Here is a 27780-nt window from a genome sequence, read left to right on the forward strand (position 1 = left end):
GCCGCAGGGCGCGGGTGGCCTGGGCCGGGGGGAGGCGGTGGAGCCCAGCCAAGGGAAAACCGGGATTTAATGGTTTTTGCTTGACTCGTACCGCGCCCAAAGCCGAGGGCAGCTCGCCCACCCGCTGCCAGCCCGGCTGGCTCAGCTCCCGCCGCCGCGCTGGGCTTTGCTGTGGTTAATCTCTTTTTCTGGTTGAGCTCTGTAACCGGTTTCCCAGCAGCTGTGCACGCATATAATTAACTGCATAAAATCCATTAACAAGCAGCTCTGCAAAATAGTTCCTAAATGTGTTTTCTATAAATGAATAATTGTAACTTCTCTTTATTTTTTAGTTTGCTGTTGTCCCACATACAATGTAAATTATCATTTAAGTTGCTGACAATATTAATACGTTACTAATAGTGTTTATTCCTGAGAATTTTAACTTTTTTGCTCTAATGCTTTCTTTTTATTTTTAACAAGGCTAAGTTTATTCATATAATGGATACACACATTATATGAAAATGGTGTGCTTGTTGGACAACAATCAATATTTGGAAAAAATTGGGTGAGGAAACCATTACAAAATCTAGTTGAGACTTCATATGTAGATAGAAAAGAAATTATAATTCATGTAAAGTATATACTATATTCCTTCAAAACATCATGTATTAACTTAATGCATAAACAACCATTAAAGTATAGAACAGTTCCTACAGAAAAAGCTTGAAATGATTTCATGACAATACAGGAATATTATGGGTAATGAATTGCTCTCATAAAATTATTATCTCGTAGGTTGACAAAATTCCATCTACAGGGTGATCATCCACCGGGGCAAGATTTTGCTGTGCCTCCTCTAGGACCAGATAATGCATTCCTGGGAACACATAGCAGCAAGACACAAGATGTGCTGGTAGGCGAGTTTCCTACAAAATGGAGCAGCTGGTACAGTAATGCATACCCATTATAAATTCACAGTGGGGAATAAATAAACTGATAGACAACTAATATGCTTCCTTACATACATTTGCATATATACACAGACAGTTTGATGGCGTGATCACTCATGTCAAGAAACTGCATGTACTTTCTTTGCAGAGATTAATCTGACAACAAATTGGGCAAAACAATAAATGAGATCAGCCGCATTTTTCCTCCAAAAGGCAGAAGCCAAGTTCAAACTCTGTGTCATGTTTGGGAGATGCTTATTTTTATTCCTCTCTGGTAAATCACTGGGGTATTTATTTTAATTCTTTTCTTGAGCTCTCCTATTTCTTGTCTTCATTCCTGTCTGCTCTAAACTAAGCTGTCTTTTCCCTTCCTTTAGCTCACAGTCTGAGGGTATTGTGAAAGTTCCTTTGTGTCCCACATTCAGAAGAGTATTCCAGTACATAAAATTATGTTCTTAGACATGCACTGCCTAGCAGCAGCTCTCCCGAGGACTTAGATTTTTGTCACATTTAAACAGAACATTTAATTTCTCATACTGCATGTAATTTTTTCTCACTTGATCTGTAGAGAGAACAAATGAAGAAAACACAGTCTCAAAAGGTGCAAACAACAGAAGAATGGATAAGAAACTACAGTTTGGAATCTTTGCAATTAACATTAGAGTATCTGGTAAATGAAGGCAATATTATTTTGTAAGTTCAACACTGCCTTTTCTCTAGTTAGTCTTAACTTGTGTGCATCTCTGATGTTAACCATGCATAGTGCTCCAGGAATTCAGGAAATGATGGTGAAGTGATGGAGTTTACAGAGGAAACTGTTTCTGATTTTGAATCCAGACTTTCTGAGTAAGTATCCTTCTTCTTTACTGTTTTGATGTGTAACTGATTCTGGATCTTCATTACTGTAGACACTACCTTGAATCGTAATTTGTTGTCTCTGGGCACCTCAGAGTATCTCAGCATTAAATCCTTTCTGCTGAGATTAAGGGATAATTGTATGTCACTGCAGCTGAGGTCTGGGGTTTTTTAAGGAAGATGTTTATCAGCCAGGTGTTGATGTGAAGCAGTTTGCTCATTTTGGAAAGGCAGCCAGTGCCTGCTCAGGTTTCTATATGTAACACTGTGTAGCCAGGAGTTATACTCAGGGAAACTTGGATTAGCTTCAAGCCATGGATGCAGTTGTGATGTGGAAGTTGAAAGTATTCTAAGTGAATTTTAAATATATAAAATCAAGAAACTTAAGTCATTTAATTTATAGATTCAATAAGCTGTAGAATAATCTTCACAATTGATAAGAGTGCTGCCATTTCAGCATACCTCATTGTGTCAGGCTTTTATAAAACAGAAGGAGCTTTTCTGCTTTGAAAAAGCAAAATGGATTTGCCCCTTTAAAATGTTGGCTTGAACTTTCTGTTTGCCAACTTGTAACCATTATGTGCATGGAATTAAAAATCCATCGGTTAAAGTAAAACAATTTTAGAGGACAGGAAGCATTTTGTTTTACCCCAGGTTATAACTATTTTAATATTAGACTGTTGGAAGTTGTTCTGCTTTAGGGAAAGAAGTATTTAAGTGGTGAGCCCTGCAACCACCAGTTGTGTAAGGGCATATTTAACATATTTTAAAACACCTGTTGCCACAGATTTTGCATCTGTGAGAAAGGGATGTGATGAAGAGAGGTGGTTGATTGTTACATTGAAACCCAGTGTGAGGGAATACTGTAGCTAAATGTGTGCTCTGCCTTTTGTCAGAGTGATTGAACTCTACCAGCACCGAATTCAGTGGCTGTTGCAGGACAGCAGAAAGGTAACTTGAGCTTTGCAGTATATTTTTAGAATGAAACTCTATATGTCATTAAAGACTAAATTGACTTTTGAATACTAGTGAAAAGTGGCTTCCAGAAGGCCTTTGTATTTTCCTTATTTGCTACAAGTTCCACGTCATATGCAGTGATGTTGACAGTGGATTATTTTTCCTGACCTTTCATTGGTGGTATGCAGTTTTCTGCTTTCTAGATTTACTCTTTTCCTTTCTCTTAGCAGTCTTAGTCATCAGGTCCTCTCAGCACAATTTAAATGGGAGCAGACAATGCTGAGCTTAACCTCTGCTTCTTGTAGTTCATTGTGGCCACCCTTGCACAGCTGCTCCATCACACTGTGCCTGGCAGTGCTAGTGCTCAGATGTGACTCCCTCTTGAAGGGAATAGGGAAAGATGCAGCATTCCAAAATCTGGTTTCCACGAAGTTGCTTGATTTAGCCTGAAGGGGACAAAGTTGTTTTTTATTTATCCTCTCAAGTAATGAATAAGTTGTCTTGGGAAGAAGGTAACATGATTCCTGGTAAGGATTAACTGGGAGCCAGTATGACTCTCTTTTTTTCTTCTTCTTTTCCTCCTTGACTTTGTCATCTTTATGCTAAAAAGTTTAAAATTAAAATAAATACCTAATGCTTGATCTAAAAATGGTGTTGTACAGAATAAACAGTAAAATTATTAAACTGTAGATGAGCTAATATTTACAGTGACTTTTCTAAGGTGTTCGGTGTTATAAAAGGAACTAAAGTTGGACTTTTGGTTGATGTGTCTCATTTGAGTTATGGACCTAGACTATTGGATTTTCAGAAGAACCTTTTGGTAAGTAATAGTAAAGCAAATCTTGCTGTTTTAACATACTAATCAAGCTTTTGTGGAACTAGAAGCCAGGAACCAAATAAAAAACAATCTGCTTACATTACTAATATACAATAGAATAGAAATTTTCTTTTGTAGAAAAGTGTGCTCCAAATGTCTCTGGAAGTGTAGTATTTGTTAATGTCCAAAACAAATCCAAATCAGAACAAATCCAGTATACTTGAAAATATTATTAAGGCAAGTGTTATTAAAGTTTCTCAATTCTATCAACATTCTCTGTGGAATTAACTTGCTTAACAAAAGCAGCTGTAAAGAGATAGACCCAAATTATACATGGAGATATTTATAGTAAATATAGTTTCCTTTAAGAAAGTAAAGCCCACTTCACAATTTTTGTCAGAACCTTGGTGAATTAATAATTTTCTGTCTTCTCAGAAGAAACTTGTCCTTTATTGTGCTCTTTGTTTTTAGAAAACTTTTGCAGTAAGGAAGGAGGAGATAATGTCTATATTTAATGCTTGGTACAATTCAATTTCCCACATTCAGGAATTATTTACCCCCAATTTATATTATTTGTATTTTTCATTTGTGTGTTTCAAATAAAACTCCTTCAAGAAAACTCAGTTTCCACAGTCTGGTTTACTTAGCTTGAATATGTGAACTATTGTTTAGCCCTATCCATGGTTATGAGGTAACCATTTTTTAGAAATTGGATGGTGTGTGACTCTGTGCATTCTAGATCACTGCTGTTTCATGTGGTCATCAGCTGAAGAGACAAACTGGTACCAGTACAAATATCCCTGCCTTGTGCCCCATTAACTAATAATTTGGAATGACTTAAGTTTGTATTTTTGTCTCTATCCTTACCAAATATTTGAATTTCTATGAGTTTTTCTTGGAAGCTTTTTTAGTGGTAGCTGAAAATATTGCTGTAACTATTTTTAGGAAATTACTATTAGGAAATAGGAAATCACTATTTTTAGTCTTTTACATAATAACCCTGCCAGAAGCAGCATGGATAGTAATGCATTCATAATTTTTTATTTATTAGTGTTTAATAGATGAGCAGCTTTGTTATAAGAAGGAATTGTACTGCCTCTCATTCAGTACAGAAATTTCACCACTGTGGGAGAGTCCAAAAACCATCAATGTTCATGTGTAAGTAAGTTAATTGCTCTGAAAAATCAAGTTGTTTCAGACAAGGTCTCCATTTAATTTGAGCAATCTCATGTAGGTAATAGTGGTTTTCATCTGGTGCCTGCAGTGATTTTAAGAGGGGAGAAAAGCAATGAATTTGACACGTGATCATTGGTTTCAAGATGGTTTTCACACATAAAATATCTTAGCTGCTCCTGTGGCTTGCAGTAATCTTTGTGATCTATCTTATTTAGCACCTAAATATTCTTTTTCCTGTTCCCTCTCCCAGGCTCCATGAAGTGAGACAGTGGGTGCAGGAGCTGGAGCCTGGTCAAGGCTGCAATTTGCTGAAGGCCTTGAGGCATGTCCTTCCAATGAGAGAACTGAATTCCTTGGTTCTTATTGTAGGAAACTGGTAAGTTCATTTTCTGTCTGAACAACCACATTTAACCTGGATACAGGATTGGTACAAGAAACTGAACTTAATACAAAAATAAAAAGAAAATTCAAGGTCCGTGTATTACATATTTTTAGTTTATACCTTTGAATTCCTTTATTTCTTCCCTTTTTTACTATTTATGAATCTTTTCATTTCTGTTATGAAGCTGTGTGTTTCCTTTGCAGATCACTTATCACAGTAATCTATTGAGAGCCTGCTAGCTCTAGTTTTACACCAATTGAGTGTCATTAAAGGTGTCACTGAGAGTCCACACCTCTGGGAAGGATAAGATAGATTGTGCTATAAAACAGCATTAGGTATTCAAAGATTCTTCTCTCTGTGATCTTAGTAGTGCTGATGGAGAACTTAAAATGTCTGATTAAATAAATGAAACCAGGTGGGATTATATAAATTATGGACTTAAATTCTGCAGTTCTGCTGTCATAATTTGAAAATTCCAGTATTGGAGTTGGGCTTACAAGGAAAAGACTACAATAAGGATTCTAGGGGTGTTACCTTTCTCCTAGTTTACTAATTGTATTTTATTTTAAATGTGCAAAAAGGGATGGTGTAAGCTTGGCAAGATGGATACTTTGAGTAATTGAACTTAAATTTCAGATGACTTATTGAACACACACTGTTGATTACAAGGTTCCAGGTTTTGCTTCGATCTGCTCTGAACAGAAACCAGAAGTTCATACAGAGTGAAAAATTCCTTAATTTCTGTCCCTGGCAGAAGTGTAGCTGCAAGGAAAAGTTTTTACTAACCATCAGAGCTCAGGAAGTGATAGCTGTGTGGGACACTAAGTTCTAAACATAAAACAAAGTTTTACTTTCTTGGGTGCCTTTGGAAACAGGATATCCTTGCATACCAGAGCTGAAAGGTTTTCTGTCACAGTGGCCAAAGCCACAACTCCTGATCTTTAGCTTTCAGGGCTAGCAGGGAATACTTGAGAACATTTCATTCACAAGCTGTTCTGAATGGGAATAGAATCCTAGCGGGTTTGTTGTCATCCAGATTTTCAGGACAGAACCAAGCTCCAGTAGTGACATCTCAGTAATGGTTGAAAGAGGGAGAGAAAATCCCTCCAAAAGCATGATAATGCTAAATACCTAAATAATTCCCATGATTTATTATTTCTTTCCCAGTTTTCTTTTCCATATCTTCTTCAGTGTGGCCTTTTTTTTTCCCATTTGATTACTGCCATTGTTAATATATTTTTCTTTTCTTTTTTAATCAGCCCTGATCAGTCTTTTGAAATATTATGTGATTATGCACAGCAGTGTACACTGGGGAGAAAAGTGCAGATTCACACTGTTACATATGATTGCAGCAACCCTGCTTCCCTTGTAAGTCATTGTGGTAATACTTAACTTCCTGAAGTGCATTGTTTTCCTATTCAGTTGTAATGCCTTCTCCCATAAACTTGTGGGGAAGGTAAGCTAGAGTTCTTGAATTAGTGTTCTTTTCTCTTCAGAGCATATTTGGACACATGAAAAAAATTGTTTGGAGCATCATCTTGTAACTTGCTTTACTCAGTTAGTTTTTCAGCCATATTAAAATAAGACTGGTAAGCAAATGATGGAAACATAATTATTTTGGCTTTCTCACTACATGTATCTCAAATATTCTTTTTCTGTCTCTACTGAGAACTAAATAACAACAAGCCACATTATCTTTGACTTGATTATCTTTTGATATCAAGTCAAAGTAACTGTTTCTCTTCCTATTTTTATATGTAGGCAGTTCTAAAGAACCTTGCAGAAGCTGTAAGAGGCCGTTATCATTGCTATTCTTCCCAGGGAGAGGTAGGTGACAGGGACAGAGGCAAAGCATTTTTCTCTCTTGCTGATGATTCTTCACTTTGAGAAGGTAAAATAATTATCACCTGAGTAGAAGTTGATAGTAAGAATTGGTGCTGAAAGTCTCTGTCATAGAAATGCTGAGGATGTGCTCAATAAACCTGTGGTTAGTTCTTTCTGCAACTGAAAACATTCCCTAAAAGTGCAATAAATTCTGCAGGTTTTGTTTGCTGACTTATGGCTGATAAAAGCAGTGGCTTACTGTAGAGTGATTCAAAGCAATAAAGTAATATGTTGTTTATAAATTATTACTAATTTATATGCAGAGCATTAGATACATTCACACTCAATTTTGCCATGCCAGGCAGTCTTGTATTGATGTTTGCACAGTAAAGCAAGAAAGCTGCTTTCAGCTGCTGTTTGAACAATAGTTAACTTATTTTTCCCCATTTGTTTTGATAATTGCAGAATTTTGATAGCAGTGATTTTCATCTGCTACTTCAGGAAACCCAGAAGGCTAAGGACCTACTTAAGAGCATCAAACAGAGTTTTCAAAGAAGAGTTGGTGGCTTGCTTGGTAGTAAAAGAGCAGATGTATGCATATTTTTATTTTCACGTGTACTTTGAATAATTAGGGTTAGAAATTTTAACTGTCCACAATATGAAAAAAATTGTATGATTGATCAGGTATTTTGATATGTGAACTTTGAGTATTCTCTATTGAAAATTCATTGTTAAGAGCAAATTAAGAACAAAATCAGTAAAGGAGACATTTTGCTCAGTATTCTCCACAATGCATGAAAAGAGCATTGTCCTGTGATTGGAATGGGAATCTCAGGAGCATTAGCCTAACTCTATGCACAATCATATAAATGAAGTTCCAGCACTCATTTAAATTGGTGAAATGATATTTACTCCTGTGTGATTTAGTTGGAGATTTGAATCCATTGCAAACTTACAAGGGCTTGTCTTGGTAGCACTGTTATACAAGCCTGGGAGGAATTTTTTTGTGAATAAAATTTCTAATTGTATTTCCCCTCATCCTTCCTATGCTGTACATATTATTTTTTTCTTTCTTCCAACCTCATAGTTACTAAGGACTGTGTAGACTACCTGTGGAGCAGAAGTCACTCTGGAATGACTTAGAAGGTTCTGTATCCCCAGTAAAAGCCCATTTTTAGGAGGACCACTGACAGCTACTTTCAAAGTGTTTTGCTTGTTGGAATCCCAGCACTTTAATTATGTTCACCAGGATTCCATTCTGGATATTTTGAATTGAGGGTAAAAATAAATTATGTTAAAACTTGCAAGAGCTTTTCTTGAAATCTGTTTTAGGTTTCCACAGCATTTGCAAAACCAGCACCTTCTAGCTTCTTCCCAAAGCCTCCAAAGCACAAAGCACCATTAGTTATTCAAACACCAGGCATCCTGGCCAAAAGCTCAGCAGACTGGTTAAAGACGTATGGATTGAAAGGTAGCACAGAAAGAAAAGCCTAACAGGTATGAAAAATAAATAAAAGACAGACTGTGTGATTTATTTAATGTATTTTTTTCTTCCTATAGCTAAAAAGTTAGACCTTTATCAAGTTCTGGCTCCCAATGCTTTCTCTCCTGTGGAAGATTTTGTACCTATTCTTAAAAAAACAGTATCATCAACTCTACATGAGGCAAGTGAGGAGGAACTTTTTTCCCTGGGTTTGTGAGGTTTTTTTTCTTTCTATTGCTACATCTTTCTAATTTAAATCAGTACTTTATAAGTTAGCTGAAATTCTACAGGCTGACATTTGAGTCATAGATTCAACTCAAATACTTAATGTCATTCTTAAGAAAGACCCAGGAAGAAATTCCATGTTAGTCTGTCTTATGTTGGGTTCTGTAAACAGTTAACTCTACCTGTTCTTCTAGAAAGTGATGATGCAGTTTGAGTGGTATGATGGAACTGTAAAAAATATCCATGTTGACCTGCCAGTATTGTACAACTATCAGGTGAGTTGTCTAACATGATGTGGCCTTGTCAGGGCTAGACTACCATCTAATTATTCCTCATTAATTGTCTTGTTAGCTAAGTACTGCAGGGATTTGTGTGCAGACAGCTGCCACTGGATTTCTGACAGGCAGAGGGGATTGCTGAGGATTTCCTCCTAGATCAGAATGCAGATCATCAGAGAGTGGGGCAAGTTTAATGAAAGAGAAGCCATCTGGGGATGTTTGCTATATATTGGTCTTTTTCTTAGTCCTTTTTCTTTCCCACTTCATGGCAGTCCTGACAAAGGGCTATGGGAATGTTTCCAGGCAGGGCAATTAATCCATTAAAGTGGGAGCGATGTGAAGTCTGTGGAACTCTACAGCCAGTCCAAAAGGAGGGTGTGAAGTGGCTGAAATGAAAAGCAGCTTCTGTGGCTTCTTGCTCACTGGGAGATGCTTGTGTTTTGTGCATGCTAAATTATAGTTCTGTTTGTGAGTTCAGTGCCCTTTTCTAGCTTGATATGCCCTCATGTAACACCTACATAGACTTGGAAAGGTCATGGTGTATAAAGGTTGAACAAATTACCTTAATATCAAATTGATACTGTTAAAGAAATACATGTGTTTGAGAATATTGTGTTTATGTTAAATGATGTGTTTTGCTATGAACGCTGCCTAAAAATGCTATTGAAGAAGGGGTAAGCTTGCAAAAACTGTATTTTTAAAGCTCCTTTTTTCTTTTCTTGGTATGCCTGAACACTGTTTTGGAATATGGTGGCAAGAGGAAGAGTGAAGTGGAGATACAGACCTTTAAATTCTTTGTTGCTTTTTTATCACTGTATGTTTTTTTCATGGACTGTGTTCTCTTATCTGTACTTAGAATGAAATGTTGCTATCTAAATGAATGAATTTTATTTTTTTTTCATTACTATGCTGTTATGTTATTTCTCTCCTAAGCATTTGGCAATAAAAGACTTGAACTTTCTATTTCTAACATAAATTTTCTTTATTCATGCATAGAGGGTCCTTGCTAAAATGGTAAAAATCTATGAGAAACGAATTGACTGGCTGTCTGCTGCTAGCAGAAGAATATGGGGAAGTGTTTGTGAAAGAAGGTATTGTATTTGATTTTGGAGGGTTTTTTTGTGAGTCTTAATGTGTTTGAGGAAGGTGTTTATTTACATCTTGTCTGAGGCCTTACCCAACCTCAGCTGCACATTTGCTCTTTTTCCTGTTTGCAAGCCTTGAATATGGAGTTTCAGACAGAAGGAGGTAGCTGAGGCCCCTGTCACTAGAGATTTTCTCACTCATTGATTAAGGATTGAATTAGCCCATCTGGCCACTCTGTTGTGCTGGGAACTCACTGACTGTCCATCACACCTGTGGGTCTTTCCAAAACTACTGCTCCCAAATTATCCTGTGTCCCTTAACTGTGACCATCTTTATTGTCTCTGCAAGCAAGACTTAAACCTGACCATGCTGAGCAGCTCCTCATTAACCCTTCCCTCTAAACAGGAATGTGCTCATAGCATCAGTCAGTCCAAACCTGAGCAACCACTGATGAGCTGAGAGAAACCTTCACCATTTGTCTTTGGAGTCATATTCCATATTACTGTTCATATTACTGTTCCATTAATGCTCCTGAAATGCTGGCTGGGAAAGGAGAGTCAAGTATCCAATAACTCTCCATGTGGCAAACATCCACACATTCCAGGAGGAAGAGAAGGGGAGAAGCATTTTGGGGTTCAGGAGCCATTAATGGCTCCTTAACAAGTACCCTGATTATTCCATAGTTTAGGAAAGACAGAAATTTCCATTACTGTTCCTATTTTTATTTTTTAAATGTCACCTAATGTGACATTTTTTTGTTTGCAGATTTTTTTAAAAATACCAATTCAGTCTTTATACATTTTGATACATAGGTAGAAGATGACAAGTTACAGTGCACTAAAGATAAGAATACATAATTAAATAAGACTTTTTTCTTTTTATAATGAATAGCATTTTTCTTCTACAGGGTGGTTGTACTTGTTGATGTATCAGTGACAAACTCCACCTACATCTCTCATATCCAACATTGTTTGCGACTTTTACTTGAGGAACAAATGTCAAATAAGGATTGCTTCAATATTATAGCGTAAGTCATTTTTAGGAGTCTTTTAAAACAACTGTAATGCATTGCAATGAAAGAAGTATGCTGAGAGATTAGTTACTAATAGGCACATTTTAGTATTTAATGTTTTTAGTGAAGTGTTTGCAAGACTAGCACTGATTGGTCCTTATTGGGCAAGTGCATGAATCAGATGTGTGGAGACCAGATTAGTAATTAAAAATCACTTTTTTGGCTGAGGGTCACTGGAACTGATAGCATCATACCTGTAACAAATACTCATCCTGCTATATTGTTCATAACAGTATTAATTCACCTGTCAGAAAGACACCAGAAGAGCACTTTGATGTCTCAGGTACCATAACTGAGAGCACCCTTTAAATTTTACAGTAACTCCAATACTGTTTAATATATTATAGTGGTAAAATTCTGAACTCAGCACTGGCAGGCAGAAGGCACAACTGCTGGGCAGGTGTCTGGCAGGTAAAAGTAAGAGCCAGCAGCTCATGGAGTTCCTGATGATGTTGCAGTGTGTGCAATATCCTGTTCAGCTATCCCAGTTCCATCCTATTCCAGTAGGACATGGTGTGAGAACAGAGCCCTTATCCCACAAGAGAGGTGCAGGCAGCAGCTGAGGGTTGGAGTTCCTCTTGCACAGTCCTTCCTCTGAGCTTTTCCCAGCTCATGCAGGATCCTATTCAGGAAAGAAAATCAAATAAACCTGGGGTGATGGATAAATGTGGATAATTGAATGGTTTGAAATAGAAAATAATTGGCATCAGGCAGTTGTATACCTGTAATACCCTAAATGAGATTTTTCTTCATCTGTGAATTTATTTTATCTTTTTGCTTGTTCTAAACTATAATATAAAAATTAATTGCTCTTATCTTTCTGTGAAAGATTTGGGAGTGACATTGAGCCTTGGCAGCAGGAACTGTGTCCTTCCCAACCAGAAAACTTAGAAAAGGCTTGGAGGTAGGATCACATAATTATCCCATGTATGTGAATTTCACAGAGAAAAATTGCAAACAACTAAAAAATTGTATAAGTTTATCATGTTACAAGAATAGGCTGCCAAATTCTACAGTGATTGTTATAGTGGTTTCAAGTGAAAATAGCATTGTAAAAGTTAATAAGCTTGGGGTGACTTTGTTTCATATGTATATATAATATATGTGTACACAGATACAGAAGTGTCTGTATAAGGAATGAAGAGGTTACATGAAGAATTGAAAACTGCTTCAAGTTCAGTTGGGATGTGAGAGATAAACAATGGGGTTTTTCCCACAGGCTTAGGAAAACAATCCCAGGCTTCTGTTTGTGGAGTCACATCTTCTGTGTTCTCAGTATAGCTCTGGTTTCATTTCTGTTTCTCTAAGTTCTACTACATTAATATTTTTCCATGTAAAATTAGGAGAGAATTCTTTCCTCTTTATGCTTTGTATCTTACTTTAAAAACTAGTTTTCCATGCTGGCAACCAGGGCAAATAATTTGTTACATAATCTGCTTTTGCTCTCTGTCATTTTCAAAAATTTTAGACTCCAGGGCAATGTAATTTAAGACACTTCTCTTCATTGCTTTGAGCAGAAACAAGAGCTTTTGTCTTCATTCTTTGAACTGTAAACATCTTGGTTTAGGTGGGTGTTGAGCTTGGAGTGCAAGGGCAGTAGAAATGTCATGAGTGCACTCAGAAGAGCTGTGGAAGTTGACTTCAAAGACAAAGATAAACACAAATCACAGGGACTCTACCTGCTGACTACTGGAATACCTGATCAGGAAACAGTGAGTGTCATCATAGGCAACTTTTCTCTAAGTTCCTATCAAAACTAATATCATTTAATATAATAATATCTTTTTTCACCATGCCTTTTTGCCCTTATAGCCAATCCCAGTTCATTGGCAGAATATTCCTCCTTTACATACCTAAGGCAGCACAACTGTCAGGATCCCAAAACTTCCATTTCTATTAGTTAGTCAATGTTAGTCATATTAGTTAGGCAATTGTTAGTCATGTGTTGGAGGAAGCAATTATTAATTATTTATAGAAAATTCAAGACATGCTTTTAGGTTTCCTTTCCCATTCCAGCTCTGGGCATCATTTTGCTTCAGATTTCTGAGTTGGAGCAATCTGATTTTTTTGTAATTTACCATTTCTGTACAATTCATGTACAGAATTATTCAAAAATACAATACAATCCAAATAATACAAAATTATTCAAAAATAATTTTCCAGTGGAGCTCCACAGCACACTCTGTAGAGACAGCTGCTGTTTTTATCCCAGTAATCCCTTGCCTGGATCCATGTTTGCACTGAATGTGCTCCATGGCCATTAAGCTGTGTGCACAGCCTCAAGTTTCTACATGTTTGCAGTAAGGTGTCTCCTCCTTTTGTTACCAAACCTCTGGAAATTCTGGGCAGACCTAAGAAATCATTAAAGCCCATATGGTTGCCACGAAAAGGAGGGACAAATGGACAGTTTCATCCCTGCTTTGCTGCAGTGCCCAGCTACACTGATGTCCACAATCTCAGTCTTTGGTTCCCAAATGCACCCCAGCTCACCCCTTGCCTGCAGTAGAGCTGTTGTCCCTGCAAGCAGCAATAGTGACAATTGCTGTGACTGCACTGCACTACTCAGGGCACGTTCCTGTTCTGAGCTGCTCTGGCTGGGAGCACCTGGACATCACTCAGGACCCAGTGGAGTAGATGGGAGCTTGTCTGAGGTAGAGGCTCCCCCCTGATGTTTCTTTCTCTCTGTCTTGCAGCACACAATCAGTGCTTATGTGGCTGAGGCTTGTGGAGGTTTGGATTTCCAGCTCCATGTCTGTCTGTTCAGTGTAACAGAGGCCACTGGCTCCAGTGGGGTTGTTCCAGCCCGCTATGCCACCCCCAGGGAAACTGCCAGTGCTTTTAAAGAAATTGTACAGGCAGCCAGTGGGAGATTTCACTGGTTTGGAGAAGCAGGTATGAGCAAAGGAAAGTCAGCACATGCTTCTTTTTCATTAATGAAATAATATTCATTAATGCTTTTTTTACCCCCAAATCAAGTAGTTTACTTTTTTAAGATATGCTGAGAGCACTGAGATATAAACACAGGTTATAGTTTTATTGAGACTTTCAACCACTTTGCAGAATATTATAATGCAGCCTTAATGAAGGAATTTGTTTGGGTTTTTTTTTTTTCTGTTTGAATTCACCATTTTCTGTTCACCTTTTTAAGGATGCTTTAAAATATGGTTATTAATATGATAAGTCCAGATGATCAGGCTTGCAGGAAACAAAGGTTTTTTGATTCTCTGCATTGGTATTTAGCATGTGGTGTAAATTGTTGTACATTTTTAAAAATATTTACTTTGTACACTTTAAGAAACCCATGATAATTAGCATCTATTTGATTATCAGGTATTTTTGAAAGTGATGATATTACCAGTATTATATCTGAAATGGAAAAAGCAAAGAACTACTCCCAAAAGGTATGAATTACATAGAACTTTTTAATTACATATTTCTTCCTTAAAAAAATCAACAGTGTTTGTTCAGCTGATAATTCAGGAGATTGGACAAAACCCTTATGATGAGCAGGAATGTTCTAGAGTGTGAGAATAGTGACCATAAACTATGGACTAGAAAGCAGTTTCACCATAGCACTGCAGTGACTGGTGTTGGAGTAGCCAGGATTCCATACCAAATACAAGTTTACAGTTCAAGTGATTCTCCTTTTTGTTGCCAATCCTGTTATGAATTCTTTTCAAATAAATTAATTCTTCATTATAATAAAGGTATAAATGTTATATGCAAATAAATAACACTACATTCTTGTAAGTCCCACTGTAGGAAGGGCTTGTCCTTAGCACAATGGCTTTGTCAGTTCTAAACCAGTTCTTTTCTCAGGTGTGCTGAGGGTGCAGAACTAGACTGCATCTCACCATACTCCATGTTCATGACTTTTTTCCAAAGATACCCAACAGAATAACTGCAGCAGTATAGCCAGCCTGGCAGTGTGGTGCCTTCTTCTTATAAAAGTGTGAGTAGAAAGAGATCTGCAGTAAGAACCTTGCCCAGAGGGCTGAGAACCCTGTTGGATGCAAGTCTGAGTCACAAAAGTTGGATTTTTTTAAAAGAAGAGCTGCTGGCTATTCAATGACACCTAAAAATACTTTGTTATCATGTTACAGTTGCATTTATTTGGTTCACCATCTTCCACTTTGTTCCAGTTTGGTTTATGTACACTGCTGCCTTTTGGTTTAGTCTGTTTGCCCAGAGCAGGAAGGGTTTCCATACAGTGTGTTTGAGCAAGCACAGCACAAAGGGGTTTCTGTTCAGTTAGAGGTGTTAAGCATTGTCAGATAGGAATATTATTTATTATTATAGTAGTAAATACAAAATACCTGTCTTTGAAATGTCATTTCCTTAAATTCTATGTATCTGAATTACTAAGCAATGTGGATTTCCATTTCAGTGTGCATTCCTGGTGGAGTCCTTAAAGCAACGCTCAGGAAATCAGTCTGTGAAACCCCTCACAGCAGAAGGAGACTCAAATGTGCTTATGAGGAATGGGAAAAAAACCCCACAGAAGGTGCCATCTCCTAAACCCACAGCTGTGAGTCTGCCTGGAATGGTTTGAAGTGGTCCCATTTTTAATATGCTGTGTGTTAATTAAAGATCCTACCCAGCTATTGGATGTTCTTCTTCGTGAGAGAAGTGCTCAGCTGAAAATTTGAAGAAATTAGAGCAGCACTGAGATAGTACTTTGATTTTGTTTGCATTCAAAATGCTCCATATACCAAAAAGTGCATCATACTAAGTAATTAATTATAATGGAACCACACTGTAGTGTCAAAAGGTGTCTAACTAATCCTTCCTCTGACCTTAAAAATAATTATAATGGAAATAAAGGCAAAGCAGAAATGTGCTATACCAAATTACATCTATTTTGCAAGTCCTTCTAGAGGGTACTGAATATTATGATGGTCTGCTCATTTACAGATGAGACAGCTGCAGCTCAGTAGCATGTCTGTGACCTCACAGAGAGCCAGCAGAAAACAAGAACAGGATTCAGGATTTGTTTCCTCCCTGCTGTGCTTATTTCTGTGGAGCTGCACTACTGAATCCCCTGGGATTTTGCTAGTGTTTGTTAATTTTGACTGTGTTTTGAGTAGGTGTGCACATGTGTAATATGCATAAAGGGCCAGTGTCTGCTGGAACTTTCAGTTCTTATCTTTGCAATGGGAATGGCGTTGTAGGTGTGGGAATGCAGGAAATGGGAATGTAGGTGTGGGAATGTTGCAAAGGCTTTGTAGGTCTTCCAGGCTGTTTTATCAAAAGTGACATATTCTCAACACCTCTTCACAAATGCAGGAGAAACTAATTACTCAGAGATGTTAAGAGAGCATAGTTTTGTGGGGATTAAACTTGTAGAAAACACGTCTGGGGTTGTCCACAGATGTTTGTGATATTTATAGTAGAGCAGTATGTTAAATTAGATGGCAGTTGCTTGAAGGCTCAGTGTCACAGCAAGTCTTATCCTACAGTAGGGTTAAACAAGTGCTTGTGCTGTTTAGCAGGCTGCTCAACCCCTAGAGGGATAAGCCAAACCCAAGGGAGAAATTACTGGTGTCAGCACTAGATTTTCAATAGTCACTAAAATGCTGAGGAAGATACTAAATACTGTATTCTATAAAGCAAGGCCATTACCTCACTAGACTGCTCCTTCAGGTGGCAAAAATGGTCCAAACTCCTCTCCCTGTAGGAGTTAGTCTTCAGGTTTATAGTAGCAGATGATATTGGCAAGAAAATTAAAACAGAGCCATTAGAGTTACTTAACCCAGCAAGAAACTGCAAATTAATGTGTTGTCATGGCACTCTGTGGATTTGTAAAAGCCAGAGTAAAGCAGGAATTAAATAATAAAGAAGCATAGTTCCAGGTTAGAATAATGCAGTTATGATCCATCTGAAGCACTTTTTACTTTTTTGTTGTTGTTGTTATTAAAGGTGCTTAAGGATGTTAAAGACAACCATGGTGCAGAGAGAAATACTCCTGTAAGAGCACTGGCATGGCGTCCTCCTAGTGCCAAAGCAGGAATTCCACCAGGTCTGAATGGATTAGGGGCTTTTTCTCTTCAGTTTCTTTTGGGTTTTGCTTAAAAGACAGTATTTAAGTTAGAGATTTAAATTAAGGTTTTATAAACACCTGGAATTGTAATTTTTAATCAGATTTATAGGAACCTTGTTTTGGAATTCCTTTGGATGAGTTTTAGCTGTAATTTACCTCATTTGCTTCTAGACTGTGCAAGGAAGGAACTCTGCACAGCTGTGCAATGATTTCCAGCTCCTAGCATTGAATACCTGACCTTTATCAGGAAATGCCATAAGGCTCAGCAGTTCAGACATTTATGATGTTATTACTTTAATGTATACATTGCCACGAAATCTGTTGGATCCCATTTTAATTAATATGCTGTTCCACTTCATTTATTTATGATCTAGTAATGAAGGAATGGTACAACAGCAATGTCAGGTTGTGTGAAGTGCTAACTCTTCCAACTGCTCCTGGTATATGAAAGCTCTTAAACTGATTCCAGTTATTGCTGGTCCTTTAAGGGCCAATTCATTTTTCCTCCATTTCTTTTTTTTTTCCCTGAGTTTTTTCTTTGTATCATCACTAACATTTGCTGGTTATTTTTCTTTACATTAAATTTGAGCCTTTAAATCTCCTGATGTTGATATGTAGCAGTGTTTACAAATCTAGATTCATATTTGCATCTGAGGTTCTCTGTACAAAGTTAACTGGTTTCTCCAATAAATATAATAATGTTTGTCCAAACCTCTAATTTTTTTCAAATTAACTCCTGTGACATTCTTCCTGATGGTAATTTCATATTTGTAGAAGTTTCATTTCTATGAAAGCTGCTGCAGTAGTGCTGTAATATGGTTTTTCTTAATCAGTATCAAAGAAAATGAAGCATTTATAATTGTGATAATAGGAATATATGAAGAGAAGAACAGGGTTGGGTTCTGCCCATGTAAGAGTTTTATCCAGCTGAGCTAAATTAATGGGGTTTTTATCTATTATTTACTTGTAGCACAAACAGTAAAAGAATGGCCTCAGACTGAGAATAAAGGAAAGACCAAACCCAGGAAGCAGCCAGAGCTTTCTGTGTCTGCATTTTACACTGAAGAAGGAAGAAATGTGGGTATGTGTTATCAGGATGGGATGGGTGAAGCCCTTTTCTTATCAGCACTTCTGTTATAAAACTGGCAGGATGGTAAGTCCCTGATAACCAGGGTGCCTTGGACAGTGAGTGGGAGAGAGTTTCACTTTCCAAACAGTGCTAAGGATTTTTACTTTAGATGCAGGTGGGTGGCACTTTTTTCCTGGTTTGGGGGGGGTTTCTTTTGTCAAGTCCCTTGGGATCTTTTGGTTGAAGGTGCTCCAAGGAAAAGCCCTATGAACGTGGTTTAGTTGATTTGGTTTGGAACTTTTTGAAGGTGACAATTTTTTAAAATAAGTGATTTTTTAGGTACTTTGTTCATTTCTGAAATAGGTACAATATATCAGAGATATCCCAAGGCAGTGTGTGTAAAAAAATCTGTTTGCTCTGTCAAATTGCCAGAGGAAGAGGAAATCTGTTCAAGCAAAGAGGTATTTTTCTCCTTACTAATAAATTGCCATTTTGGAGCTATCCATCTGAATTAATATAAATGTTAACTGTGATTCTGTACAATGTGTTATTGCTTAAACTGTTCTGATATTTCCAACAATCAATTGCTCTATTTGTTTGTCTTACAAGTGGCTGACCAAGTACAGTATTAAAAAGCTTAACCTGGAATTGCCCAGACTGATGTTTGGTCCAAGCTGTACCCACCAGAAGACAACTGTGGAGTCTCTGCACAAGAAAGTATCAGCAAAATACTGTTCTATCTTCCCCAGTGCAGAAATCAATGTAGGTTTTTGCAGATGTCAGGTACCTCATTATTGAAAGGCTTTGTATTTGTTTAGTGAGTGTTGATTGATGTCCCTGACTTTTCTCTCCACTCTTGCCTGATCTTTCTAAATCATACTTCCAGTAGCAAGCTAGAGAAGGTCTTTTATTCACGGCAAAAAACCATTGAGCATGTTAGAAGTCCAAACTGCATGTTCTTTAGAATGTATAGCATCTCTTCTGTTCATACGTATGAAAAATAATTTTTAAATTTTAAGTTAAACTTACCAAAATCATGTGTGAGTTGAAACTGGGAAAATGTTGGATCTTGATTGTTTCAGTTTGTGTAATGACTGGAGAGAAGCATAGAAAGCTAAGTGCAAGCAACAGAGTCACAGAATTTTTACCATATTTGATAAAAAGACAAACATCTCCCTGATGTCCAATGCCAACACTGCATACATAGCAGCTCAGCTCAGATTTCCTGAAGTAAGCTGCTCTTGTACAAACTGAATTTTTCCAGGGGGTTGTGAAACATCTGCAGTTTCAGCCTAGAGAACTGGAAACCTACAGAGAGCAGCTGGAGAAGGTGCTGCAGCGTTATATCCAGAGGGTGCAGTGGCTGCTCTCAGGTACGGTGTGCCCCTGGCTTCCTGGAAAGCACAAATATCTACAAACCCTTCTTGTCTGCTGGTTCTGCTAGAATGGATCTGAATGTAACTCTGAACCTCCCAAGTGAATAAAGATTCTCTGGTTTGCATTTCATCGAAAGTTTAAAACTTATTTTTGTGAATACAAGAAAATTCAGCATCTGTGCAGCTGATAAACATCTTGCTTGCTGACAAATAATTAGGTTTTGGCCTTTGTGTGTTTGTGAGTACAGAGTAGAAGCTTTCTATCAACAGAATAGATACAGTAACATATACAGGCAAAATTAGCTTTTCTGCATGTTTTGCTTAGAATGTGCCCTGCTTAGAAATTCAGCATCACTATTGGTGAAGACTGTTTTGATCTCCCTGTTGCTCATAAAGATGTTTCTTGGGAAATAGTTTAATTTTTTGCTGGATTGTAAAGGACAAATTATTTAATGCAAGTTGCTACAATTAGCTGGTAATTAATGCTTGATAGTGCTAGTTTTGAAATGGCCAAAGACTTTTCAATTGTTAACCTTTTAACTATGTCATTACCTCATAGATTAGACTTAATTATGTAGAAATGTGCCCAGAATTACCCCTAAAGCCTGAAGATTTACATTATGCTCAATAAAACAAGCCTATGTAAGAACTCTTAATTAGTTTTAATGTTCTGCCCCAGGAAGCCGAAGATGGTTTGGTACCATTTTAGAAGCAAATGTCTGTGTTTTGATTGATACATCTGGTTCCATGGGCCCACATCTGCCACCTGTCACAAAAGAACTTACCTCCCTTATCTGGGAACAGCTGAGAAAAAATGAAGTCAGGTATGGTGAATTACTGATAAAGACTGAAATCTGCACTCGTTGTTATGTAATCAGATTGCTTAATAATTACAGTGATACAGCACTGAAACACAATTCATGTAATTATGGTATGTTAGAGTATCATGTGCATGTGACAAGAACTGCTTTTTCTGTTGCTTTTGCCAGTTTTAAGTTGTAAACTCTCTAAGATCTGAGCCTGTGCTGTAGGCTGATGCTGTTCACCCTTTTAGGCTCAGCAATCCCATAGATTTGCTGGTCATGCAAAGTAAGATATGCTTTTTGACTTTTGCAAGGCTGAAGACCTTAATCCAACACTAGGCTCTTAGTTAGGGGGTTTGGTTGGGTTTCATGTTTTTTTACTCTTGGGTTTGGGCTTGTTTTTTTTTTTTTATTTAATGTATTTACTTATTTCAAAACTGTCTTATCCAAAGTGACTCATTGTATTGGTTAGGGTTAAATGTTGTGGGTCACATTTCTCCTCAGGTTTAACCTGCTGAGATTTGCAGAAAATACAGAGAGTTGGAGAGAGCATCTTGTAGAGGCAACTGATGAAAGCTGCCATGATGCTGTGCAGTGGGCTTCCTCATGCCATGCTCATGGGAGCTCCTGCATCCTTGCAGCTTTACAGGTTGGTGAGGCACAGCTTGGGGAGCACAGCCTGTCTGTGGGGGTAAAACACTTCCACCTCACCGCTGACATCCTAGGGAAATGATGATGTCAAAGTGTGCAACAGCTTTAGATGCAAATCACTGAACTGTTCAGAAATCAAGTCACTGGCTCTGGCCCAAGGGCTGATAGATACTCAAAGTAATTGCTCATACTAAGTTTTAAAAAGAAGTCAAATATCAATAGTATTTTTAATATTTATGTTCAAAGGATACTGGAGAGGGGAAATAGCCAGTTGCTCAAACTGATGTTTATGTACAACTGTGGCTGTGCTATGTTGTTCTGACCCAAAGAGGGTTTTAAATAAGCAATACTTGTTGGAATCTCATGGGTTTTGAGTACAATTCTTGAACTTCAGTAACAGGTGAAGAAACTTTTCTCCTATAAAAATTCTCAGTGTAGAAATCAACTAGTAATAATAACTTAAAACTGAACTTGTAATTTTATGAGATTTTAAAATGGAATCAAAAAAGAAGTGTTGCCTTTAATGAACGATTCTTCTTCCAGACAGCCTCACACAATCTCTAAATAAATGTTATGGCATTCATCATGAATGAAGTCCAGTAGAGCTGCAAGATGTGTATATTACAGAGATGTTCACTGAGTCAATTACTGTAGCAAATTTTCATAATAATCATTTAAGTCCTAGTGGGCCTGATTTGCAGACATTAAACAACTTTAACTCCCATAAAATATGATAGAAACATCTTTTGTCTTTAGTTGTCCAAAATCAGTTAACTTTCTTATTTCAATGAGTCAATTTTTGGCAATGCCCTGCTTATAAATATGTTGTCTTATGCTACAAATGATCTACTTAAATTTTCAAATTTACATCCTTGATCTCCTTCCTGAACAAGCAAAAATGAAAAGACAAAATTAAGTTGATTAATGATCAAATATAAATATATTGGCAAATATAAACTATCTAAATTACTGGAATGGTGGTTTTGTTCTGAAGTATAATATTTCATATAAATGTACCAATTATTTAAGCTTATTTTCTCCTTTTCAGAAGGCTCTCAGTTTCCAAGGTGTAGAGGCACTGTATCTATTGACTGATGGAAAACCAGACACCAGTTGCAGTCTGATTTTGAAAGAAATTGAAAGATTGATAAAGAAACAAGATATTAAAATCCACACCATTTGTTTTAGCTGTGCAGACAGGTATATGATACTTTGCAAGAACAAAACAAAAATCTCTTAAAATGACTACTTTATTTATTGCCAGAAGTCTGTGCTACCAAGATAGTAATGGGGAGGATTGTTCTGACACAGGTTCTGCCCCATGGCCTGCATTTCATACAGGAATTTATAATTATATCCTCCAGTCTATTTGTTTTGGTGTCATATTTTTGAGAAGTTCTTAGAAATTCTTTTGCTGTTGCTTTCAGAAAACAATTTTCATAAGTAGCTTTCTACTTTGTGCTGACAGAGGGGCTGTTGAATTCCTGAAGAAGCTTGCTTCCCAAACAGGAGGGCGCTTCCACTGCAGCTCTGGAGGTGAAGATGGACAATTAGCAGCACACAGAATATTGACAGAGGGCCTGGATGATGAAGATGTATGTTAAATAAATCAGGTTGTTTTGTTTCTTTGCAACTTAGTTCTTCAGCAGTAGAGAAACTTCATTTATAAAAGAAAAACAATGAGGAAAAAATAATACAAAACTTCTAAGATAGATCATATTAAAACCAAAAGGAGAAATCTTCGTGTCTGTTTTTTCCTTTCTGCTAACAGCCTTGGTGAGGTCCCCAAGCCCATGAAAGGAATGCACAGTGCAATGCAGGTTTTGAAAGAGAAATACAAAATACATTGTGTGTCTGCATGTGGTTTTTAAGCTAACTTCAGCTTTTACTGTCTTCTTATCCTTCCCATCTTGTGTTTCATTTAACTGTAAAATCCTTATACAGTGCTTAGCACATTAATTATAATAATCTCCAGCTTGAGACCTCAGGCATTGCCACAGCAGAAAAATGTTCCTGAACAGAGCCAGGTTCAATCTAGGCTGGCTCTGCTCTCCCCTTGTGATACCAAGAGCTTCTCTGCAAGTCGGGAAATTTAGAGCTTGGGATCAGTTAATTCAGGTGTGGAAACAGAAGATAATAAACAGGTGCAAGTTAAAACATTTTAACTGTGTTTTCAGAATCCAGTTTTCCCTTACTTTGAAGGAGATGATCTAAAGAACCTTACTCAAGAAGTAGCAAAAGCTAGAAGTTTCTTAAAGCAGGCAAAATCTTGGAGGTGAGTATTTATAAATAATTTTGTATTTATTATTTCATGGGATGAAGACAAGAATATCTGACTCCCAATGTCTGTTTTATAAAAAAAATAGACCTGGAGAATTTTCTAGAAAAGGAGTGAAGGACAATTAAATTGAAGATTTATGTTTCTTCATTGTTACCTTTCCTAACTGCCAACCCAGAACCAGACAGCACCAGTTCAATGGGAATAGTAGGCAAAAGTTCCTGCAAAGAAGTTTAAAATGCATTATAGCTGAAAAGTCACCCAAGGACAGGGCTAGGCAGAGACTCCAAGGTGTTCTATGCCTCTGTGACAAACTGCTGTCATTCTTTGGGGTTTGTTTTTCTTTCAAACAGATTATTGCTTGAAAAATGGAACACAAACCAAAAAGACAACTCTGGCTTCCAAAAAAAGTGTTCAGGTAAACAGACACCACATTTACATCATAGTTTATGCATAGTTTGTGTATTTCAGTAGGAGGGTAATATTTTATTAAATTTATTCATTTCTAGCAGGGACTTTTTTCAAAATTGGAAACATTTGTATTGATTTTAGTTCTTAGCTGAGCTAGCCCACAGTAAAACCCCATATAACCAAAGAAGAGTTCAAAGAGAGCTGTTGGGGGTGAAAAGAGCAAGGCAGGTTTTTTGTAGTTATTTGTAGTTATTCATGGTCTAGCAAGCAGTGAAGCCCATCAGAGAGCAGAGCCAGGTGTAGTGGCTGTAATAACAATTGCTGCATGATTTATCTGTTCAATGAACAAGACTGACGGGAAAAGGTCCCCACTAACACAAAGACATCCTCAGCACACATGGGACTGTCACTAGGGAGGCAGCTGGGCAAACTGAACCTCTCCCAGAGCCAACCTGCTGCTTTAAATTGGCAAAGTAAAAACCACAGGAAAAGAGAAATTGTGGCTGGAAGTACTTTCTCAGGATTAAAGAAGACAGAAGCATTTGTCACAGAGCTGTTTGAGGGAAAACAATGGGCACAGACAACTGCAGAGTTGCACTAGGGAATGTTGGCCTGCCAAGATATTCATCAAGGGCTTGGGTAAGGCAGATACAGAGCAGGACTGGGGTGTTTTAAAATCCTTGTTTCTATAGCTGTAGTTTGTATTTTGGTTCAAAAACATTGCCCAGTCATTCAAATAGGAATAAAAAAAATCCAGTCTGACCTGCTGGCTAAGAATGCCTGGTTCATGGAGAGTGGAACCTGGAGCCTGGTGTGCAAGAGAGGGTGTCTGTGAGTGTGTCAGGGTCTGGAGAATTCAGCATTTCAGGGCTGATCACTCCCCAGAGCTGCTTGGAGAGGGAGCAGATATAAAACCATCCTACAGCAGCAAGGAAGTTGTTACAGGCACGCAGAGATAAGGCTGGTGTTCCACGACTGTCTCTGTATCTCAGCATTCTGAGGAAAACTGCATTGCTGGTGAAGTGTGTAGGAAGGTGTTCCTGTTAAAATTCTCCAGAAAGGGCATAGCACTGTAGCCCCATAAAACTTGTAAGTAAGGAAACTTTATTACTTTTAGTTTCAGTTGTGTTGGTTTTCCATTACTGTTTTGTCAATGGTGAGCTGGAGCCCATGCATTTTATATATTTTGAGTTGTATTTTTAAAAGTATTCATGTGCTTCACTTGCAGGATTAAATTTTAGATGAAGAGAAGATCCTGAAGAGGTTTGGAATGATACCATTCACCTGCTTCTTTTCAAAGTGTGTTCACACCTTTCAGCTTCAAGCACAAAGAAAGATGATTTTTTTTCTTTGTTGTCACAACTGCCAGCAAGACAAGAAGTTGCAGATAAGAGCTGCACTCACTCCCCTTGCAGATTTTGCAGGATTCAAAATAAATCAAGCCCTGAACTCTACAAAGTTTAAATATACGTAGAGGATAGTTTTCAATACAGCTAATAGAAATTTTAAAAGTGTATGTATCAGTAGTGATACAGGATCACTACTGTTGGTTCTCTTTTACTGGGTTGTATCAATAATTTCTTCAATTAGTTGCTGGTATGTCTAAATTGCCTTTTTTGTCTGCTGGTTTGAGAATTCTTTTTCTGGTGCTTTTTATCCCTAACAGATGGGACAGATGGCTGTGATGTCAGGAAGAGAATTCTTTATGCCAGTTTTGCATAGAAAATCCAAGAAATAACCTTAGTGCAGAAAACAAAACTTGTAATTCATGTTTTTACACAGAGAAGTTTTGCTAATAATTATTTTGACTCTTTGCTTTTTGTGTTGGCAGTAAAGAAGAATTTAGAGCTGATGATTCAGAAATGATGAGACATGAAGAAAGTAATACCCTGTTGCTGATGTAGCCTGGTTGTGTTTTCCTAACCAGACACTGCCTATCTTTTGAGCAATTCTGTTCTTATCTATTTCCTGTCTAGAAAGACTAAAAATATGTTTGCCAGTATCAGTTGATTTGTGAAATATACTTGTTTTTTACTGATTTCTGTAATGACAGCTCACTAGTATTTTGTAGATGTTCACTGTTGTCTTTCAGAGGGTTAGAAATTCATCTCAGCTGTTTCATATATGCAATATAATAAAAATGGAGTCATACTTCAGAATTAAGATACTTGATCTGCATTTATTCAGGAGTCATTTGCTTTTCTTGTGTGTCACTGGATATGCTGTGATATGGGAGATTGTGTCTTTTCTGTCCCTTTATCTCTTTTGTCTCTATAAGGAATTAAAAATTACTTCTCTCATAAATGTATCTATTTAGTGTTTTATGCTCTGAACCAGGTGACTCCTGCCTTCCATGTTAGTGCCAGCCTTTCCTACAATGCTGCAGTTCAACTGATGCTTTGTGCTGTGCATCACTTTCTGTGATTTTATTTGTGGATGTGTGTAAGTGCTGAGATGATTTGATGTGAAAAATGTAAATTGTAAATTATAGGATCGGTTACATTTCTGTTTGGGGTATAGATGATGATCACTGATAAAATGAGGATTTCTACTAACAGAGATGTTAAAACAGTAAATCCAGGTAGAAAGGATGAGCTTTCTTTATTGCCAAAAAGGGTTTCTTATTTGTTTCTTGGAGGATTTAAGAAATGTCACAGTTCTGTAGCATAGTCTTATATTCCTGTAAAAGTACTTTAAAAAACTTAAAAGGAAACACACTTTGGCAGATGTGCTAAATGGTATCAGAGGCTCTTTGCAAAGTAAGAACATGTTGGATTTTGCAAATGTGGATAAGCATCAGAATATTTGTCTGTTGTGTTGGACTGCAATTGTCAAAGCTCTCCTTTAGAGCCTTCCCTCCCCCCACAATATTTGGTGTTCAGAGGTTTTACTCTCTCAAAACAATTGCATTTACACCGTGTCTCCATTGGCAGATTGTCAGTGGATCTGTAACCCCAGTTTGGGGCAGCCTCCTTTAATACTCATCACTGAGCTGTTTGGCTTGCCTTGGGCTGGTTGTTTGTTTTGGGCAGAGCACAGCTCCCTTCTCTGCTTCTCCTGAGCATGAGCTCACACTCCAAGCAGGTGTTGGGAACTCAGGAGCCTTCTCCTTGCTGGGGCTGGGAGCCAAGGGCTTCTAAGCCTCCTGTTCAAGAAAATGCAATGAAAAGTAAGGAGCAAATGTTGTTGTTAGATTCTGTGTAAGCAAAGAAGCTGTAAAATAGTCAGGGATGACAGAACTGAGCCATCACACCCCATCCAAGTCCTTTTGTGTGTTCAGCCTGTGCAGCCAAAGCCTTGTGGGCTCACAGGCTGGTCAAGCCCTGCTACCTCCTCTGAGCAGCTCCTTCCTTTAAAACACAGATTCCATCTCCTTGCTACCTGCCTGGAAACTCCCATCCTGCCTGCTCAGCCAGGAGGGCATTTTCAGGAGATTCCTCAGTGGGGATGACCTGAGTCATAGTCAGTGACTGCAGTGTGGCTCTGTCAGCTCTGTGTCATTTGCTTTCCTGCTCTGTGCTTGCTGGAATGCAGCCTGCTGTATTCAAGACATAATAAAGAGGAGTTTTATAATTGACCAAATGCATATTTTTCTGCCAGCTAGTTTGTAGGTCATGTCATTGCTGTGAGTCACTGAACATGCTGATTTGTGAGCAATGAATTCAAGACAAATGGCTGAACCAGCTGCTACCTCCAGTGTGTGTGCAACCCCCTTCAGGAGAGTGCTGCTTTCACAGCAGGAGTTGGGAACTTCTGGGTGGAGCAGCTCGTGGGCTGCCACAGTTTCCAGTTTCCAGCTGCTGAGCTGGGTTTGACTGGTGCAGATGTTCATAACCCTGAGCAAGGACTGGCAGTTCAGGAACTCCTTTGTGCATGGTTCAGCCACAGCTGCTTCAGGGGCCAGCTTCTAGGTGAAGAGTGGGACAGCTTGGCATAGTGACAAATTCCTCCATCCAAATATGCCTGAATTTGAGTCACCCCCAGCAGTTCATGCTGCTTCAAAGGAAGGAAATGGCTCTGTGTGTTGTGTCCTTCAGAATTCTGTTCAGTAAGAATTTCTCTGTG

At 37.8% G+C, this 27780-nt stretch overlaps 1 protein-coding gene across 1 annotated transcript; it reads left to right on the top strand.

The window, feature by feature from the left end:
• Positions 1-25878, top strand: VWA3A (von Willebrand factor A domain containing 3A). Its single transcript, XM_066561245.1, has 33 exons — positions 1-547; positions 778-895; positions 1501-1602; positions 1696-1778; positions 2684-2738; positions 3466-3564; positions 4613-4719; positions 4988-5113; positions 6379-6487; positions 6881-6946; positions 7409-7534; positions 8276-8414; positions 8504-8607; positions 8846-8926; positions 9926-10020; positions 10923-11042; positions 11917-11991; positions 12655-12799; positions 13781-13979; positions 14418-14488; positions 15475-15615; positions 17007-17106; positions 18098-18208; positions 18560-18657; positions 18806-18958; positions 19461-19569; positions 20252-20396; positions 20880-21024; positions 22075-22226; positions 22495-22621; positions 23204-23301; positions 23658-23722; positions 24944-25878. The coding sequence occupies exons 1-33, from the start codon at positions 498-500 to the stop codon at positions 24958-24960; spliced, it is 3531 nt and encodes a 1176-aa protein (XP_066417342.1). The 5' UTR covers positions 1-497; the 3' UTR covers positions 24961-25878.
• Positions 25879-27780: the final 1902 nt, after the last annotated feature.

This window comes from Molothrus aeneus, chromosome 16 (genome assembly GCF_037042795.1).
Source record: "Molothrus aeneus isolate 106 chromosome 16, BPBGC_Maene_1.0, whole genome shotgun sequence".
In the NCBI taxonomy this organism is placed as follows: Eukaryota; Metazoa; Chordata; class Aves; order Passeriformes; family Icteridae; genus Molothrus; species Molothrus aeneus.

Excerpts from the sequence above, each read along its gene's own strand:
- VWA3A (XM_066561245.1), top strand. The coding sequence starts at position 498 with ATGAAAATGGTGTGCTTGTTGGACAACAATCAATATTTGGAAAAAATT. Across the intron at positions 11,043-11,916 it reads GATTGCTTCAATATTATAGC|ATTTGGGAGTGACATTGAGC; the intron begins GTAAGTCATTTT and ends TTTCTGTGAAAG. Across the intron at positions 22,622-23,203 it reads AGGGCCTGGATGATGAAGAT|AATCCAGTTTTCCCTTACTT; the intron begins GTATGTTAAATA and ends CTGTGTTTTCAG.